We start from the raw sequence: 21,108 nt of genomic DNA, 5'->3' as shown, positions 1-21,108 counted from the left end.
AGGGAACTACAGAAGAGGACGAAGAAAGCGAGGGGGAAAGGGCGAGGGTTATTAACTGAGTTGGTGGAATAAGGCAGTGGCTCCAAACTTCACGGCTCATTAGGGCTTGAAAAAAAAAATCAGGCGCCGGGCCGCACAGAAGTAATTAAACCAATCCCTCTGGCGGTGGGGCCCAGGCGTCGGTATTTTTTTAAAATTTCCCAGTTGAATCCAATGGGAATCCAAGTTTGAGGGCTGGAAGACCAGACAGCGACAGACAGAGAGGAGACGCGTCAGCCAGGGACCGAGGCACATGCGGGCCGGCAATAGCGAAGGCTCCGCCTCTTCCTGTGGCTCGGAGGAGCCGCGGAACCCCCAACGCGCGGCTCAGACAGAGACACCCACTCTTTCGGCGCTAGCGGCGGCTGGAAGGAACGAGAGGCTGGCATGGGAGGAGGGAGGCGGCTCCAGGACCGCATTACCTGATCAGAGCCACGACCCTCATGCTGGGCGCAGTGCGCGTGCGTGCGGCGGGCGCGGGCGGGAGCCAGAAGGTCGCGCCGCAGCTCACGTGACGCACCGCGGGGCCTCGCCCGGGTGTTCGCTCCGCCGCCTGTCCGCGGATCGGCGCTGCGAGCCCCGCGGCTGCCTGCGGGACACCTGAGCGCGGAGGGTGCGGCACGTTGGCACCTTGACCGTGTGGCAGGGACATCTCGGCCCAGGAAAGAATGAGGTTTAGGCACGGCCTAACCACCTAAGTGAGGGCATTGAAGCTGCCGGGGGAAGGGCAAGGTCCGCGTTGCAGAGCCCAAGCCCAGTGGCGCAGGATTTGTTTTGGTAAGAGGGGATTTAGCGTCCCAGTTGCTGCAAATTGACACAGTTGCGGACGTGCAAGCGCAGAAGAAATTTGTCCTTCCTCACCCATCTCCCACAGAAACAACTGTACACTTTTGCTTTTTAACTTACATCTCCTCTGTCCTCCAAACCTGTGTGTCCAGATGTGAAACTGAGATCCCCAGGGGCTGTGGTAATTTTTAAATCTGGGGCTAGCCCCCCCACCTCTAGGCCCTCTGTGGCTTTGGCTCTTGGTCAAGCTTGTGTATTTGACAAGGCCAGGCCAGGCTCTTCACCAAAGAGCAATGGCCTTGCAGAAAGAAAATCTAGCTTCTGAGTTTATTTGCCAAGTATGTATTGAGTGCCTTTCGTGTACCAGGCACTGTTTTAGACTCTGTGGATACAACCTTAAATAAAACAAAAGCCCGGCATTCCGGGCATAGAGCTTAAATGGGGATGGAGAGAACAGACGATGCATATCTTAAAGGTAAATAGTATGTTGAAGGGTGAGAAGTGCTATTAGAAAGGGGCGGGGTGGGGTGGGGGAGAGTTAGGAGAGAGGTGGAGAGGCAAATTGCAGAATTAAATAGTGTCTATGTAGGCCTTATTGGTAAGATGAGAGTTGAGCCAACTTAAATAAGGAGAGTTAGCTGTGTATATGATTGGGGTGTGCTCCAGACAAGGAAAAAAAAAAAAAACCGAAGGCTCTAGATGCGTTGTGTGTTTGTGGAAGATTAAGGCAGATCAATGTTGCTGGAGCAGATTGAGCAAAGCAGAGAGTAGTGGAGGGCAGGTTAAGGTGATGGAGGGGAAGGATTATATAGGGTCTTGTAGGTAATTGCAGACGTTTGAAGGGTGTGACTTAAAATTTTAAAAGGATTGCAGTGTTGAGAATACACCTATTAGGAAGCTGTTACAGTGTTCCAGTAGAGAGATGGCAGAGCCTAGAATCAGCATGGTGAATTTGGTGAGAAGTAAGAGGGTTCCAGCTCTATTTTGAAGATAGAGCCAATAGAATCAAATTAGATACGGGATATAAGAGAAAGAAAGTCATGAAGGATGATGCCAAAGGCATGAATTAAGTAAGTTAATATTTGTAGGGAACTTAAAATTATGCCAGGTACATAGTAAGCATTCAATTTTATTTTGACATTCTCAACTCTAATAGTAGGGGTGACTAGAGCAGTGACAGTCTACATATCAGTTTTAGCATCTAGAATCATACAGCTTTAAGATTTTGCAGTTATGAATATTTACCAAATGAGTCAAGTATTTAAGAAGTTTGCAGTCTAGCTGGAGGAGATAAATACATGAAACACACACTTACAATGATAACAGCTCCAATGAGTGGAAGAACCACCAGGGCTCTCGTCTCACGCCGAATTGGGTTAAATGACACAGACAACACATGGAGTGGTTTTAAGGAGTGGAGAATTTAATAGGCAAGAAAGAAGGGCGAAGAAAGGAAGAAGCTCCCCTGTAGAGACACATGGAGGTGGGCTCCAAAGCCTAGAGAGGAAACCCCCAGTGCCGGGGTTAACAGCCAGTTATATGAGGAGGCTGGAGGAGGTGGTGTCCGATTTGCATAGGGCTCAGGGGATTGGTTTGACCAGGCATGTCATTCACTTAGCCCACGAAAAACCTGGCTCTCCCACCCTAGCCTTTTAATATGCAAATACAGGTTGCCTTGATGTTCTACATATGTGGCGATATGGGGGGTGGCCATGTTGCCAGGCACATATAGGGGCAAGGGCAAGAGGACAGCGGTGGCTATGGCCATGTTTGTGTGGACCCGGTTTCTAATGGCCTGCATTTGCATATCAAAGGTTGCCAGCCGGGCTCTAAGAGCAAGGGCTTTCCTGCTAGACAAGAAACATTTCTGGAGCTGCTTTAAAAGAGACAAAAACTTTCCAAGGACCCCTTTTCCTCTCTATCTGCCTAAAATTATTTTTTTAAATAAATCCTATAACAGTAATCCAAGAGAACATATTTTGAAAGTAACAAGTTATGTAATGTATATGGCAAGAGTCCCATGAGTCAAACTCACAGGGTAATGGCTGGAATGAGGATGGGACTTGAAAGATGAGCAGAATTGAACAGGAATGGGCGGAACTTCCAAACAAAGACAGCAAGGCAAGAATGAGCGTGGTGTGTTGAACAACAATGGGTAGACTAGCTTGACTAGTTTGGAAGGTATATGGGAAAGAAGAAAAAATAAGTTGAATAGATAGGATGAGGCCAGTTTATCCAGAGTCATGGAAAACCAAAATGAGGAATTTCAAAATAAGGCAGGTTACTGTGGCTGCTTGACATCATTTTTCAGGACATTGTGTGAAATAGCAGTAATGAACATGATGAATGATTTTGATAAAATAGGCACTCCCAAAGATGCCAATGGATTGTCTTTTCCACCAAGGGATATCTTTTCCTTGCCATTTCCCAAGAGGGATAAAGAGAGAAGATTCTAAGGCTACCTTCCTAAAACTACATCTTTAGGATTATATTTTTGTTTCTCTCTGCGCTCTGTAGGCTTCATTTTAAGACATCCTCAACAAACAGGTTTATTACAGTGTGTATATCCTGGCATTAAACTGTATGTTAGGAAATAAGTTGAGGCCGTTTTCCAAGGTCACCCAGTTTTTAGCTTGATGGTATTGCTTTCCTCCCGGATTCTTCCTAGCACCTTGTAGTATTTCTCCTCCAGGTCCTTTTTACCCCTTGAACAAAATTTCTCTCAGCACCTATTCCCTCCTTTTAAAACTTTCTACCAGAATTCTTTAAATTAATGCATGTTTCTGGTTGCCTAATGTAACACTGCAACATGTGTTTTCTTAAAAATTTTTATATTTCCTCACATTAGTGCCTTTCTCTCAGCATTACCATACAAGGCTCTGTGCTTGAATGTCCTATCAAGGCCACCATAAAAACGGTAGGTTCAATTCATTCTGGTTCAATAGACATATTGGTATTTCTGAAATTAATATATGTCAGATTGGTCTTGACCCAGCCATCAAAGTTATTCTTAGATTCATACATAGTTATGAAGTTCTTTTTTTTATAGCTAACTGAACAAAACCAGATTAATTACTGACCCCTGAAAAACTTGTTAAAAACTAGAGATTAGGCCATGCTCTAACTTTTCCCATTGAGAATCTTTCTTAATTCATTGTAGTCACCTTTGTGGGTGTCATTTTGCTGAAATTTAAAAACAACACCCAATATGTCAGTTACAGGTTTCTGAGAAGCAGATGCCAAGACGGGATTACATGTGCAGGAGATTAGAGAAAATGCCTGTGAAGGACAAAGGGAGACCAGCAAGAGAAGGCAGGGAGACTCCGATTGGAATGCAGGGGGGTCGAAATCTGAAAAAGCAGAATGGGAAGGAAGAATAGGTTGAAAGAACCTGTTTGCAATGTCATTCTGAGAGACTCAGCCAGGTCAATGGGGAGTCCTAAGCCAAAGTTGTTCATTAGAGGAATTCCAAATTGGTCAGAAATTGCCCAGTTCTAGTATCTCTGCCATGCTCAGTAACTCTCTGAGAGCAGTGCAGGAAAAACTTAGTCCGGTGCAAACTCAGTGGTGAATCCAAAAGTGCAGTAGGTGGAGACTGTAAATCAGTTCATAATAACGTTCATGGTGTCGCTTCATGATTTCTGTAAACCTCTCTAGGATAAATTTAGGAAAGGGAAATTAATAGGACAAACTGTCATCACAGGTGGTCTGGGACCACACTAGTACTTACCCTGTCCTACACTATCCACTGTATATTCCCATCACTCTCAGCTCTCACTTCAGCAGATCTTGTTGACTTACTTGGTGGCATGACCTAAACATTCACTCCTAAGTGGTCTTGGGCTTTTGTCATCATACTCTTCTCAGTCCGTGACTGTAGTTTGTGTCCATTCACAGTTAGAATTAGGTAAAGGCATACCAAGAGGCACCTAAGTGGGTCATCTGAGTTCCACATGTGTATGTCTCCTTGTCCCCAAGGTGTAAAGGTGGCCCTACCTCCTCATACTAATCAATTATCCTTGCTTGCTGGCCCCTGGCGCAAAGAGCCAAAAGTGTCATACTATACATAGCTTATAGTTCAATGGATTCCCGCTCTACCCTTTTGCAAGACAGAAAACCTGTAATTCTACTCAACCCAGAATTGGGAGAGGTGAAGCACAGAGTTCTCCAGTGGGTTATTAGGAGTGACTGTAAATAAAGTCATTTGTGATTTCACCTTTTGGTTCCTAGATCCATGTATTTGTCCTACTAGAGACACAGTGCCGTGTAGAAATCTCTGATTAGTGCCTATACCAAATACTGAGAGATGTCATGCCATCCTTGCAGATTATTGTCTCTGAGCTGCTGATTTCGCTGTGACTTAAGTAGGCTTTTCCAGTACTCTATGAGGCCAACTTCACCTAAACAGTGCAGTATATGATAAAACAATTAGACCTCATGGACATGGCCTACTCCTGTACCTCCTTTTCTATAAAGTAAGTTTTCTTGTGGATGCTCTGCTAGGTGGGATTCTGTGACTAGAGAGGCATTCTGCTAGTGGTGCCAGCTAAATCTTTGCAGACAGGAAGCCAAGTTGTAGTACCTGCTCAATCGAAGCCTAGAAGCAGCCAGGAGAAGCGTGGTTTGTCACGAACTCCACAATGGATCCAAAGGTGTGGCAGCTGAAGGCTGTCAGTCAGCTGGGCTCTCCACAGCAGGTGCTTTTGAGGAGAGATCTGAGTGGAACACTTGTAAGGCTGCCAGAGCAAGACAGTGACTCTCACAAAATCATATGAGGAGCGGGAACATTTGAAGCGCCCTGCTGGAGTAAGAAATGTAGAATAAAGAGTTAATTCAAACTTAGAATAGTGCTTGAAGGAGAACCTACCTAAATTTGTGAAAGTCTAAATTATAAACAATACTGTTTTTAAGGAAATGCCTTAATTTACTTCCAAACAAATATTCTAATCTTGAGCATACTAACATACTGATATTGAATCCTGGCTAAGTGTTTTTACTGTAAGTTAATAGAGGAAACATTTTTAACTAGTAGTATTTATTTGCCTACATGTAATTTGCTCAAATTTTAAGGTCAGTTCGTTTACCAAGACCCCTACATTCATAATTTTCCACGTGGATAGTGTAAAGGCAACTTCAGCCCAGTAAATGTCAATAAATTAAAAGACTTTTTTCTTTTGATTAGTGCAGTCTAAAGTAATTCTTTTCGCAATATATTAAAATGACTTGCTCAAGATTCACTTTTCAAAGGCATTGTGAGCTCACTTCCTACAGTCTGAGACTGTTACATATGAGTGACTATGGATTAGCTTGTAGGGCCAGCAAAATAGGTGAACAGAAAATCAGCCTCAAAAAACCTCCGTCCTTTGCCAGTTTACTTAAGGAAAACTCTCCATAGCCAAACACTGTTGCTAGTAATAAAAGTTGCAAGCTGTCACTGAATTCTGCTTCCTTGGCAGCACATCTTGATATACTGATTGATAAAGACTCAAATAATCAAATCAAGAATGCTACAGGTGGTTACTCCTCAGAAACCTTGAAAGGATTTAAATATATTCTGCTTAAAGTCATGCCATACAGGAAGCCATCAGAAGTTGCCTAGTAAGGATTTAAGAAAAAAGGAATTAAGTGATTATTTGGATCATAAATTTTAGGGCATCAGGATATGAGTATCTGATGTATTTATATTAATAATTACAGCTTACCATGGGCCAGTCGCTCATTTAAATGCCACAGCAAATTTATGAAGTAGGATATATTGTTATCCTCATTTGCACATGAGGAAACTGTGCACAAAGACGTTAAATGGACTGCCAAAAATCCTAAAGCTAGTAAGTGCCAGTACCGGTATTCAAACCTAGGCAGTCTAGCTCTTAACCGCTATACTATATCTTTCATTGAAATGGACAGCTGGTTATTTTGACTAAATATTCTAAGATATGTTTGGAAGGGAATTACCATCACTGACCTCTTGAATCTCCTTTTTCTGTACTTCCAAGCTGATCAACTCTTTTTTTCTGAAAGACTCAAATTGTTGTGTTGTATTACATGAATTGATATATGGGGTAATTGCTAAACATTATAGACCTGAGAGTCATTCTATCTCTTTTAGAAATCTTTTTCTTTATTCCATAATGGATAGTGACAAATTCAAAAGCTTTAGGAACTAGGCAGATAACATAAGTGAGGGAGATGGCTTGGTATAAGACAATTTGAAATGGCGAGAACTGTGGCAAACCACTATTCACTCGTCACTTGGCTCCAGCTGCTCTGTGCAAATGTGGATCCAATGTTATCAGATATTTTAAGGCCAGGAATGGTGGCTTATGCCTATAATCCCAGCACTTTGGGAGGCCAAGGTGGGAGGATTGCTTGAGCCTAGGAGTTTGAGACCAGCCTGGGCAACACAGTGAGACCCTGTCTCTACAAAAAAAAAAAAAATTAGCCATGTGTGGTGGCGTGTGCCTGTAGTTCCAGCTACTTGGGAGGGTGAAGTGGGAAGATTGCTTGAGTTCAGGAGGTCAAGGCTGCAGTGAGCTATGGTTGTGCCACAGCACTCCAGCCTGGGTGACAAAGCAAGACTCTGTCTCAAAAAAAAAAAAAGATATTTGAAACTTTACCTTAAGGGTAAGTTATTACCTCTGCAAATAGCTCATTTCTTCATCATCTGTTTTACTCTATTCAGAATGTTTCAGAGAGAGACCACAGTCTTGACTTTATTTTCAAGTTCTGTGAATCCATTATGTTTAGAGCTTTTACCTCTTTACAGTCTCCATGTATATATTCAATAATGTAAAATATGTTAACAGTTCATTGTTTGGATTGTGTCCTTTTTACAGACAATCGACTATATAAAAGGCTGAAGGGTTATTCCAGTATATCCCTAGTACTACAAAGTACATTTTGGAGTCAGACAAATCTGAGTTTGAATTCTGTTTCTGAGACATTAACTTGTAATTTCAGCAAGATGTTTTTTCTTCATCTTGTATAAGTACAATAGGGTTACTTATACCTCCTAATTAGATGAGGATTAAATATATATAAATACACTGATCATAGCAGCTGTCATATGCATATTGTACTTGTATAAGTACAATAGGGTTACTTATACCTCCTAATTAGATGAGGATTAAATATATATAAATACACTGATCATAGCAGCTGTCATATGCAAATTCTGAAGCAAACAAAAAATTAAAAAACAATGAGTTATCATTAATAAGTCATAAAGGAAATAAAGGAAAGATTATATGGAATCATATAAAAATACTCAAAAAGGGCTGGGCATGGTGGATCATGCCTGTAATCCCCGTACTTTGGGAGGCCAAAGTGGGTGGATCACCTGAAGTCATGGGTTCAAGATCAACCTGGCCAACATGGGTAAACCCCGTCTCTACTAAAAATACAAAAATTAGCCAGGCGTGGTGGCATGTGCCTGTAAACCCAGCTACTCAGGAGGCTGAGGCAGGAAGAACTGATTGAAGCCAGGAGGCAGAGGTTGCAGTGAGCTGAGATCGTGCCACTGAACTCCAGCCTGGGTGACAGAGCAAGACCCTGTCTCAGAAATAAATAAATAAAAATGAAAATACTCAAAAAGGACATTTATATGTAACTATATCAAAATCAGAAAGGAGATTTATATGGAATCATATAAAAATAGCCTAAGAGAAGTCAGAAAAAAAGAGGAAGAAAAACTGAGACAAAAACAAATAACAAGATGATAGATTTAAACCCAGCATCAATAATCACATTAAACGTAAATATCTAAACACTTAAAATTCATATTGAAACACTGGACAAGAAAGCAAGTCCCAGCCGTACCCTGTCTATAAGAAACTCACTTTAAATATCAAGACACAGGCAGATTAAAAGTAAAAGGATAGAAAAAAAGATAAATACTACGCAAATACTACTCAAAAGAAAGCTAGAGTGGCTATATACATATCAGACAATGTAGATTTCAGAGCAAGGAATAAAATTAGTCTTTTCCCGCCTTAGAACTTCAGTCCCCCAGGTCTCTTCCTGTGAGGAAGCATGTTACCTATTTTTCTGTATCTTTCCAGGATGAGTTTATGAATATATAAGCATATATCACTTTTATTTTTCACCAAGGGGAGCATACTATATTCACTGTTCTGTACTTTGTTTTTCCACATATATCTAGGACATTATTCTGTAGTACCACTCCATACAGATTTATCTCATTCTGTTTAACTATTGTATAGTGAAGAATATAGATTTTTGAAAGGCTTTATTAAACATATTAGGGTCTCTAAATTCTAGCTAACATGGTAAAGCACCTCCAAAATATGACTGTAATATAACTTAAAGAACACTGGACACCTGCCTGTCCAACACATTCAAAACTAAGGTCAATATCTCATCATGCCACATTCCTGCTCTTGTCACCCCCATTCATTCTTCCACCAATTTCTTGTTTTTTAAGGACATCACCCTCCACCAATCTGGTCTCTAAAGTAATCATTAACTTTCCTTCGTTCACTTTCTTCCCCTAATTAGTAGCCAGAGTCCTATACATTCTACTGTTAAGGTGTCTCAACAGTTTGGAGATGGATGATGAAGATCTTTTTGAATTTCATTGTCACTTAGTGTATTGAATATAAGACTTTCTGCATCCAATTCCAGTTTCCATTGCCAGATGTCTTTTCTGTAATATTGCATTGTAGAATAACTTTAGAGTATTTTAAAATGATAAATTGATTTTTTCAGTATATCTACCTGAAAAGTTTTTTTCTAGTGTCTTTTTAAATAATTTCACTCATTGTTCATTTGATTTAAGAAGATGTCTGAGGTCTGGTGGGATATATAGTGTTGTGTAATTGTAAGTTGGATTTACAGATCATCTTTTTTTTGAAAAGCTACAAGTACTTTAGCAAGTTTTGTTTTGTTTTTCCTAATATTCCTGTGAAGTATATTGAAGAAAATATTTTCTTTTCAATTTACAAATGAAAGAACAGAAACACAGATATATCAGTTAAGTAGTGCTTGGCTACACAGGATGTTAGTGGCAGCACTGGGACTAGAACCCAGGTTTCCTGACGTTCAAGCTGGATTATAAATTTCAGGATCATAAAACTGTCTACCCTGCAATTTTTAAAAAGAAATGGCATATGCTGTCACATTCTGAATTTCTAGAACTGTAATAATAATCCATTAAAAAAGAAAAAAAAGCCTTCCTTTGAGAATCTCATTGGAAAAGAACATTTTGCAAGAAAAGTAGGGAATACATACATACATATTCAACCACCGATTCTCTTCATCAAGAACTTCTCTGTAAAATGAGCTTAAAATATGATGACATCAGGCCCACTGTTACACCTATTTTTATTCCTCAAATATTGTCCAAACATATAAATGTTCTGGACTCTAAATCAATCATTTGAAACTGGTCGGCTACAGCTTTGAAAATATTGGAAGCATCATGAACATCATGCCCATCTGTCATTTTTTTTTCATCATAGAACATATATAGCCTGCAATCATTCATAGCAATATCTCATGGCTCTGGTAAAAGCTCATGAATAGCCTTCTCTATTCATTCTCTCTTTAGCCTTCTCTACTCAGCTGCTATTTCTGAGTAATTAGATGTATTCAAAAGTCCAACAAACTAAATTCTAAGTGGCAACTCAATGGCAACAGGAATAGTTGAATAAATTACTTTATTTAAATGGAAAACCCATTTTCCTCTGAAGTAGAGCAATTTGCAAGAAGAACTTAAAAAACCAGCCTCTAAAAAGAGAATTTAAACTTTGAAAATTTTATTGCAATTATAGTAATATGTTAGAATTAGATTAAACATTTTAATTACAATGACTTTGAGCTTTCATTTCATCAATAAAATTTCTATTCATTGGCTTTGCCTTTTTGGTGGAACAAGATAGATTAAAATTTTATTGTGTTTAGCAGTTATACAAAAGTAAACCTTTTTTGTTGCAAACCACTGAGACTTTAGAGGTCGCTGAGTTATCTCAGGGACTAAAGAGTCTTGCCAGTTTGTATGGGCAGCACCCTAGCAAGCATGTGTAGAAGTGGCTTCTAAGGGTGTTAGAAGAGAATTAACTGTGAAATTGAATTAGGCAAACTGTAAAGGAGAATTAACTGTAAAATTGAATTAGGCAAAATTTACCTTATCCTCACAGATAAAATACATTGCACATTTTTTCTTTTTAGTGTTTTAGTTCACAGACTTCTTGTGCAAAGACACAGAGGACCCTATTTGCCAAAACATAAATAAACACATACTTGCCTCTGTACTTTCAGATGTATAATCATTAACATCTCACACAACAAATTTTCTTCAGTTATCACAAGCTGGGTAAGATACCCTTTTATCTGGTCCCATAGCACGTTACCCTTTGTGGTCATAATTTATTAAATGTCTGTATTCTGGAGTATATTGTCAGTTTCATGAAAGCAAAGAATGTCCAGTTCTATTGTACCAGTCAATCAGTGGCAGGAGACAGATTTGAAAGATATTGAATGAAGGGACTTTTCACAGTGCTGTGGGAAACTTTAAGGAATTAACAGGAATGTTGAGATTTCCAGGAACTAGCAACACTAGGAAAGCAATAGCACCAATAGGTCTGAATAAGCAGGGAGAGAAAATGTATCATTAGATCTTTTCAGAGGCTGGGGTAATAGAAAATGGGGTCAGTCAATAGGAGCTCTAGTAATAGAGGGAATACAGCCACCACCACAATAGTGCACCAAGAAAGGGAAATCACAAGTGAAGAAATAGACTCATCTCTTCTTCATCCACCCTGCCATCTCCTGCCAATGCTTCCCGCTGGCTGAATCCCACACAAAGTTAGACATTAAGGGAGCCTTTTAATGCAGTTTACAGAGATCAGCCCTTGGGGCAGAGGACAAGGCAGAGGATGAAGGATGGGTTTTGGGAAGGCAAACAGAATAACCTACACACTTCCTTATTACTATATGGCCAGTTCATGTTTGTTTACCTGGTACATAGAAAATGTTTAAAGATATTTGTTGGGTATAAGAGTGAATAGCATAGACATTAAATGTAATTAATGTAAGCAAGATTAGGCTGCATTTCTTGTTCTTTTAGGAAATTATTTTACTTCAACAAGTTGTCTTGTTGCTGAATATGATTGTGAGAGTCTTTTAGCTATTTATATTAAATGCTTCAGAAACCACATTTTGAATTCCTGTAAAGAACACTAAGAAGTATAGTAATTGGGGATGTAATTGTGAGAGAGATCATATTGGTATGAAAGAAAAAATGAGGTGCCTCATTTGAACATGTTTGTTGGGTAGATAAGTGAAGAAGATGAGTCACAAATTGTAATTCATGACACTCAGTTACAACACGATGACTCAGCTTATCACTGGCATTGGTATTGGGTGGAGTGTCAGCTGGGGCAAGACAATAGGAGATCATGTGGCTATGGTATTGATTACGATGGCAATGATGATGACAAAGATTGTGAGGTGGGCTGACCATCTCTGTGTCGTAAAACTTATTTTAAAAAAGATAAGCTTGGTACTCTTAAAACAAAGCATGGAGAGACTATCAGAAAGTTTTAATGAACATTTTAAGCAAGACTTCTTAACTTAGGGTCCACAATTAGGATACAGATTGGCTGGCCGTGGTGGCTCACACCTGTAATGCCAGCATCTGGGAAGGCCGAGATGGGATGATGGCTTGAGCCCATGAGTTTGAGACCAGCCTAGGCAACATAGCAAATATAAAAAAAAAAATAGCCAGGTATGGTGGCATCTGTGGTCCCAGCTACTCGAGATGCTGACATGGGAGGATTCCTTGCCCAGGAGGTTGAGGCAGCAGTGAGCCATGATTATACCACTGCGCTCCAGGTTGGGTAATGGGAAAATCTGTCTCAAAAACAAATAAATAAATAAAAATTAAAAAATAGTATACATGCTAAGGTAGCAGCACTTATGTTTTGTCTGAAACAAGAATGGATAAAAGACTTAAGTGATCTATAAGGAAAAGTGGTAGTTTTAGAGAAGTAATATTTTTTCTTCTAAAGAGAAGGAAAAAATAATCTTGCTTAAATCAAGATACTGAGTCTATAGGAATTTAAGAGTTTTTAGAGGATTACCAAGTTTATGCATACCAAATTGGCTTAATATTAATCATAACCAGAGGTGTGGTTATTTTTATATTATTCCTAAAAATTAAGATAATCTCAACCAAATGTGTCATGAAAAACTTACCAATGATTTAAAAATCTTTGTTAATCATTAAGGGCAAATAAACTGATGTTTGAAAGCATTTAATAGTTTCAGGCATAAAATACTTCACAACAAACTATACTGTTATTTTTAAAATAATGTACAGTAAGTAACGGGCTCTGACCCACTGAAGAAAGACAACTAAAAGCATTTACTAAGTTAGATGATTTTATCCTGCAAGATGTAATATCGTGGAAATCTGGCATTTTCACAATTTACTTTGTCAGGGGAAAGTACCATATTCTCTGATATGCTGGCTTGGGTCCCTCTGCCATCATAGTAAAAAATACCCTTAGTGTTCTGGGTTATAATTTCCCTGTCAATATAATGCAAATCCTAAAGACCATCTGTTTTCATTCTGCAAAGTGTGTTATAGCAGTCTTGCAAATAATTTTCAAAAATTGAATTGCTCAGTATTTTCCCTACCTGCCCTCACCTCAGGATGTATATATTTGGACAGTAAATTTATAGTTATTATTCCTGATGCCCACATGGTTACTTGCAGTGACAAGTGAATACAGAAATATTTGTAAGGCTTGTGTAGAGACTATAAGGAAGAACAAAATGTCTACATGGAATCCAGTCTGTTCAAAAGCATTTTATTAATGAGGAATTTATTTTTAATGTATTTTTATATAGGCCAATTACTTGTCTAATTTATGTTTAAAAATTCTCTAGAAATACCTTTTCTTGTTTTAATTGGCAGTTTTATTGGGATTGCATTGACAACAGCCCTCATTAATATAACATTCATTGCTCTGAAAGAAACCTAAGATGTTATGCTGCAGGGCGTAAAAATACCTCAAACAACTCTGCACCTTCTTCCCAACATTCACAATCAGTAAAATAAAAAATTTGAGAGAGAAATTAATAAGTTGACCAGCCAATAACTTTCAAAAAGAAACTCTACTACTAAAAACCTTGACCTCTTAATTAGGTCCTCTCTTCCATTTTAAACATAAACATGCACAGGCCTATGTACATCTTCATATCAATGTATTTAAGGACATACATGCTTTCGCAGACTTAAACTACCTTACAGATCCTCAAAGAGGCAAAAGATCTAGGAAACTGTTCAGTTAATAGAGAACCAATAATTATTTTAATTAAAAATATTTGTAATCAACATCCCAAGTGATTAATAAAATATGTGAAAGAATGTGAAACAGGCAAAAGAGAAAAATCACAAATCCATTTATTTCTCGAAAATCAAAACATTATATTGGGAAATCTGTTACTTACTCACCTGCCAAGTTCTAAGATTAGAAATCTTTGTTTTCACTGCAACAGTTGATGCTACTGAAAACTGCTATGTCACTTGAGGAACCTGCTTCCTGTTCTGTTTCAGATGTTTCTTCTTAACTTTTTAATTAAAAAGCTTTACAGATCACCCTAAACTTAGAATAATAAGAACAATGCTCTCAGTTTTTTTCTCTCTTTTGTGTGTGTATATATAATCTGTAATTCTCCAGCTCTATTAAAATAAGTGCCTTCCTGCAAGCTGAAATAAGCCTAAAGTGTAACATGTCTTGGTTCTCTAATTATCTCATGGATTTCTACCACTGTATTAATTAATCTCTAAACTTCATGGATCTGTTGACTTTACTGGCTCTCAGTATCATCTGCTTTCAGCGTTGTTCATAGTTAAAAAAAATAAATCAACCTTTTCCTATAGGTTTCATTTGAACATGACTTGACCAATCACCACAGCCAATTAGTTACCATTTTATTAAGGTGCTATTTCTTGGCTATCTCCTCTATGCATAATATTACCATGATATATTTATGTCTTTGAGACTGAGAGAAATGTAATAAACCACTAACAGTATCATGGGTCGAAAGGCCAGAGTCTGCTGAAAACTCTTCTTGTGTATAGCATATGAAACTCTCCCTAGCAGGGTCATTCCACTTAGTTAAGTTCAAGTGCCCAGAACAATTCTATAACCTGACAATGTTAGAAGGAAATAATTCAATGATATAACAAATTGTGCATGCTTGAGGTAATTTGAAATCTATCCATAAACAATATAAAACCCGTAATCCCTGCCAATGGATTTGGGACCAAACTTAACTTTTTGTTGCATCTTCAAATTCTACAACTTTCCTATGATTTAAGATGTCTTCTTCAGAACTCTGGAATAATTTTTTTTAAATAAAAGGATCTTCTCTTTCCCCACACACCATCATATAACAGATTTAGAGAAAGCTCCAAAGATTAAGGAATGTGTGTAAAGGATCTTAAACAACGGAGCTGTTTTTGTTCACTCTCCCTGTCTCTGGGACAAAGAAAAACGAAGACATAGATGACATATATGGATAAAGGAAACAGATTTCCATTGGTAAGCCTTTATGGGACCATTGAAAACAAGAGTATGAAAAGAAGTTTTAAAAGTTATGAGGAGCACATTCAGAGAAGACCAAATGGAAGCAGGCAATTATTGGGTAACAACAGAAGCGGAGCATATGCCAAGGCCTGCTATCTCTCTCATGCCTCTTTTGTAAGAGAAATTGCTCTCTATTACTATGTAACTCTACCCTGAACTTTGCAGCCTTTGGAGGAAAGAAAGGTGCTCAGGAAGTAAAATTAGGACTATCATTACTGGTAGAGGAATGAGACACTAGTGGGTTTATTGTTAAGAAACCATTCCAAGTAAGGATACCAAAGCAAGGAAACTAAATTTTGTCTGAAAATAACTTTGATACAAAGAACATGTTGCTGCTGTAAGTCCATAAACTACATATTGTATTGAAATAATCTCATGGACAATATGAAATGACATTTAAAAATTTTTTTTTATGCAAGAAGAAGAAATAAGTTTGGTAATTTATGCAAATGTTTAAACTGGATAATTTAGAGAAGTGGTTGTGACCTTGGATAAATTAGTAACCTCACTTTGTGTGCCTCAGTTTCCCCATCCATAAAATGGGAATAACAAAGAACCTATCTCATAATTTGTTTTGTCGCTATTCACCTGTGCAATGTATGTGAAACAGAGTTGTGCCTGTCACAGAGTAAACAATAAACATTATTACCATGCCCTTAAAAATATCCAGACATTTGCTTAAAATACCTGGATAACTGCTTCAATTGTCCAGTATACCCTAATACAGATAGATTCTTTATGAATGCCTGGAACCAGCTGAATAATGTCTTTCAAAGATATCCAGGTAGGTCCTAACCCCTGGAACCTGTGAATATTACTTTATATGGCAGAAGAAACTTTGCAGATGTGATTAAATTGAGGATCTTGAAATGGAGAGATTATCCTGAATTATCTAGGTGGGCCTTAAATGCAATCACAAGTGTCCTTATGAGAGAGCAGCAGAGGGAGATTGAACTGCAGAACAGAATAGAAGGCAAAGTGATGACTGAAGCAAGATGATGCTTTGTTGCTGGCTTGGAAGATGGAGGAAAGGGCCACAAGTCAATGAATACAAGGAATTCAGCTCTAGAAGCTGGAAAGGGCAAGGAAACAGACACATTCTCCACTAGACCCTCCAAAGAAGAAGTCCTGCTGACACCTTGAATTTTGCCCAGTTAAACTTGAGTTTGGACATCTGCCCTCTAGAACTATAAGACAATGAATTTCTGTTGTTTTATGCCAGTAGATTTGTGGTTATCTGTTACAGCAACTATAGAAAACTAATACAATGTTGTATCATCTTTTCTTTAGTTACCAAATTAATTAGTTACTTGACTAATTATTTACCTAATAGTTACGTAATTAGTTAAATGTATGTACTAAGCATATGCTATGGAATGAAATGGGTGTGGGAAGTTGTGATTATCTAGTTTACACAGTCAAAATATAATCTATTTTCTTGGATTTTACAAATTGATTTGGTTTTCCCCATCTCCACAAATATTTTATTTCAACTGTTTAGACAGAGCTATGGGCTTTTTGTGGAAGGCTCTTTAATTTTCTGCCTATGCTTCATTTACCACCTCAAACATGTACTCTTTATTTATCTGAGGTCTGATAATATTACTCTTTAGATGGCAATCTTAAATATAGGCATAGAAACCTGCCAAATTTTACAAAACAAGAAGTGAATGAGTCAGGCAGAGAAACACCTGATATTGTGGAAAAAGTACTGGCTTTGGAGCCAGCTAAATCCAGGTTTGAATACCAGGCTACTATGAACTTTGAGACCTTTATCATCTTTGAGTTGTAATTTCCTCCTGGGTAAAATGGGAATTTATAAAAAGTGCCATATGTCATAAAAATCAATCCTTGTTTATATTTATAACCAGATTACAATGCTCCAAACACACATTCCTTTTAGTAGTAGGAATTCTAGTCTTTTTACCAGACATTTCCCTTATAGTAAGAATGGATTCTTCAGGTGAGTGGGTAGAGATTGGAAGATGTCCTTCCTTCTATGTTGCAGTACCAGGATATGTCCTATAGCAGGTAGCTGGAACCTAAAGCAGCATTACAGAGATTTTACATTTCAGCTCTTTTGATTCTTCCACCTTCAGTTATTTTCCCCTGGGCATAATCCCCAGTACTGAATTGAATGAATCCAGAAGGATGGTAATCCAGAATTTAGATAAATTAACAGTTGACAAAGCCATCAAGTGTTAGTTGAGAAGGAGATACCAGCTCTATCAGGAGAGCTTCTTAATCTTTTGCACATGATATTAAGAAAGAACTGTGAACTATCCCACAGTGTCACCCACTAAGACACAGTACTTGGCCCCAATTTGATATCTACTCTCAGACTCTTCTTAGCGTAGAATATGATTCACCAGATTTGTAGATGTTTTCCTTAAGACCTACTATATTGCAAATTCTTCAGAATTTATGTGATTCTCATGGACTTGGAGGCAAAAGGCCTTTAAGCTGTCTTAGCAACATTTGCTTACCAGAACAAAATGATTTATCTGGTTTTCTGACAACAATTTCAAGTCTCATGACTTTTTTCACTGAGTCAAACATCTTACTGTGGAACAGCCAGTTCATTCATTAATAATATCTCATTGTCCATTTAAATCTACTAGTTAAAACATATAGCATTAGATTTTATTTCCATCAGGGAACAATCTCTATTGCCTACTAACCGGTCAAATAGAAACAGTGGCCTGAACTTTAAGTGGTTCTTAACTTTTGGGCTGACACACTTCTCATTACAATGAATATATGCAAAGCCCACAAAATGTGACATAAGAAATACCAAAAGGTCTATGGACCCTATATTAAGAACTCCTGAGATACAAAGAACTTTAAATATGGAGCAAGATTTTCAGACTGTATCTGTGTGACAACACAGATAAGGGTTCAGATTGGATGTTTGTTTTACCATGAGAATGAGTTACATACAGTCAGTTGGATTGTGTATCTTCAATCCATTTGGGTAGTAGATTTGGCCAAAATAAATACTGTCTTTGATTTGGTGTCACAAATAGTTTTTTTTTTAATCCGTATTTATATTGCATAATATATTAGTTTTCTAGAGCTGTCATAACAAAATACCACAGACTGGGAGGCTTAAACAACAGAAATTCTATTCCAGTTCCAGAGGCTAGATATTCAAGATCAAGGTGCTAGTAGGGTTGATTTCCTCCAAGTCCTTTATCCTTGGCTTGCAGACAGCTACCCTCTTGCTGTCTCTCAATGTGGTCATCTCTCTGTGCTTCACAATCCCAGGGTCTCTTTGTGTATCCACATTTTCTCTTCTTATAAAGATGTCAGTCAGATAGGATTAGGGCCCATTCATATGAATTCATTTTAGCTGAATGACTTCTTTAAAGGCCTTATCTCCAAATATAGTCACATTCTGAGATATTAGAGATTAGGGCTTAAAAATGTGAATTTTGGGGGGACACAATTTAGCCATAAAATACAGTATCTTAATTTAATTGCCTTTGTTTACATCCCAAAGTATTATCTCTTCTGTCCACATTTTCTTTTTTTTTTTTTTTTTTTGAGATGGAGCCTTGCTCTGTCACCCAGGCTGGAGTACAGGGGTGGGATCTCAGCTCACTGCAAGCTCCGCCTCCTGGGTTCACACCATTCTCCTGCCTCAGTCTCCCGGGTAGCTGGGACTACAGGCGCCCGCCACCACGCCTGGCTAATTTTTTATATTTTTAGTAGAGTCGGGATTTCACCGTGTAAGCCAGGATGGTCTCGATCTCCTGACCTCGTGATCCACCCGCCTCGGCCTCCCAAAGTGCTGGGATTACAGGCGTGAGCCACCACAACCAGCCTTCTGTCCACATTTTCAGTTGAGTTATCTCATGGGTTTATTACCTGGTACAGAAATAGCACTTCATTTTCTTAGGTTAACCTGATGTCAGTAAAACTGGCAATGGTCAGTTTGTGGCCTAAAGAAACAACCATAGACAAAAGGCTTTATAAAGTTAAAATAGTGATAACTGGAGTTTGAAGCGCTTTTCTTGATTGTAAATGTCATCATGGAACAAATAATGTAAATAATATCCGATTTTTGAAAAGATTTATAATGTTTATTTAATTGCCATGTTTGCTTTCTATGCAGAAGAACTGGTATACAGGTTGTTCTTGAGAATGTAAAAACTATACAAATGATATTTTAGTCCTCACCATGACTACTGATTTTGCTATGTTACAAACATATCAATAATATATTTGCAAATCTGCAGCTGAGAATAAAAATTGCAAGGGAAAAAGAATTGGTACGTTTATATTACAATAGGCTAAAAGATCAAACATTAGACATTTATTTAGAAATAGCACATTTATTGTTAACTTTCACTATTAAACTAACCTCAAATAAAACATCTTATATTGGTGTGCATGCAGAAATGACAAAAGGTGAATACAAAGAGGGGAAAAATTATACGACTGAAGCACAGACACAAATCCACAGCAAATAAAATTAATATTGGATATTAAGATGGTAAATATTTAGGCAATAAATCTTGGGATATCAAGGTTATCAGAAGGTCAACTTCCATATTTGTGAAAAAGGTACCAAAAAGAAATCAGCGTAGTTAGTTCTTCTCCCTTACCAAAATTATTTTTATAACGAGGGAATCAGTATATTGTGAGGGTTGAACTTTTTTCATTTTCCAGTGTTCAACCGGTTTTAAGCAATATTAAAGGCATTTAAACTCAAAATATACAAGATATCAACAAAATTTTAACCCTATTGCACAGTGTGTCAGATGAACAACAGAAATAATTGCTGTCAGTTTGTACTTTTTTGACCAATAATTCTCTGTATTTCCTGCAAGTAACTTGAGTGATGCAAATGACCTTATTTTTACAGCATGCTTTTATTAAATAGTTTATTATTTTGGCAGACTAATAAAGATTTTGGTATTTGCTTTTATTTGCAATAATATTACCACCACATAAAAAAGGATTTTATGTTCTTTTTGAGGAACAAGGAGGATAGAAGTGGTGATGGATAGCGCAACTGAGGCATCAGCAATGAGCTGGAAATGAGACACATAAATATGAAAGCAGAGCTAAGAAAATAGAACTGCACCCTTGGCCTTTCTTAAAAGGACATGCACACTTCATGGTTCATTCACACTGTTACAGAAACTCCTTTTGTTTCCAATGAATCAGAGAATGCACGTAAACTCTGAAATACTATTTTTACGCATAGCCGACTGTCTCCTATTTAATTAGATTCATTCTAGGAAAATATCTTCAAGCTTTCTGAAGATGTTTTGATTTGAGGGAAAAAAAATAATAAATTGACTGAAAAGTTGGTGGACATAAGGGCTGAAGGGGACTCAAAACAGATTTACTATTTTCACCATTACTTAGCACAGAACACAGAAAGGAAATCATTCCACACAGTAGCATCTCTAGGGTCGAATGTGTAATTGTGGAGTATTTAAGGATACTCAAAGTAGGTGGATAGGCAATTGAATGTTTTTAAGGGCAACTAATATTCAATATGAATGTACATATATATAAACATTATATGGAGACTTTGGGAATTATAGCATTATATTTTGCCAGTAATGGCATGTGTTTATTCAAAAATTATGATCATTTACATGTTGCATATTTTCAGATCTAATGGCAGTATGTAAATTTTACATATAGA

At 37.9% G+C, this 21,108-nt stretch overlaps 1 protein-coding gene and 1 long non-coding RNA gene across 6 annotated transcripts in view; one reads left to right on the top strand and one right to left on the bottom strand.

Moving 5' to 3' along the window:
• The window catches only part of DPH6 (diphthamine biosynthesis 6), a 227,167-nt gene extending 226,476 nt beyond the window's left edge, over positions 1 to 691 (bottom strand). For all 4 annotated transcript variants that reach the window (XM_058427422.1, XM_032174310.2, XM_032174309.2 and 1 more), the window contains exon 1: positions 462 to 691. In XM_058427422.1, coding sequence (XP_058283405.1) covers positions 462 to 691 — 230 coding nt within the window. The remainder of the gene's footprint in view (positions 1 to 461) is intronic.
• Positions 692 to 741: 50 nt separating this feature from the next.
• The window catches only part of LOC116481621 (uncharacterized), a 511,550-nt gene continuing 491,183 nt past the window's right edge, over positions 742 to 21,108 (top strand). For both annotated transcript variants that reach the window (XR_009209624.1, XR_004251600.2), the window contains exon 1: positions 742 to 816. This is a non-coding gene — a long non-coding RNA (uncharacterized LOC116481621). The remainder of the gene's footprint in view (positions 817 to 21,108) is intronic.

Source organism: Hylobates moloch, unplaced genomic scaffold, assembly GCF_009828535.3.
Source record: "Hylobates moloch isolate HMO894 unplaced genomic scaffold, HMol_V3 SCAFFOLD_14, whole genome shotgun sequence".
NCBI lineage: Eukaryota > Metazoa > Chordata > Mammalia > Primates > Hylobatidae > Hylobates > Hylobates moloch.
The sequence above is the reverse complement of the archived record's forward strand: the minus strand, read 5'-3'. Positions and strand labels throughout refer to the sequence as shown.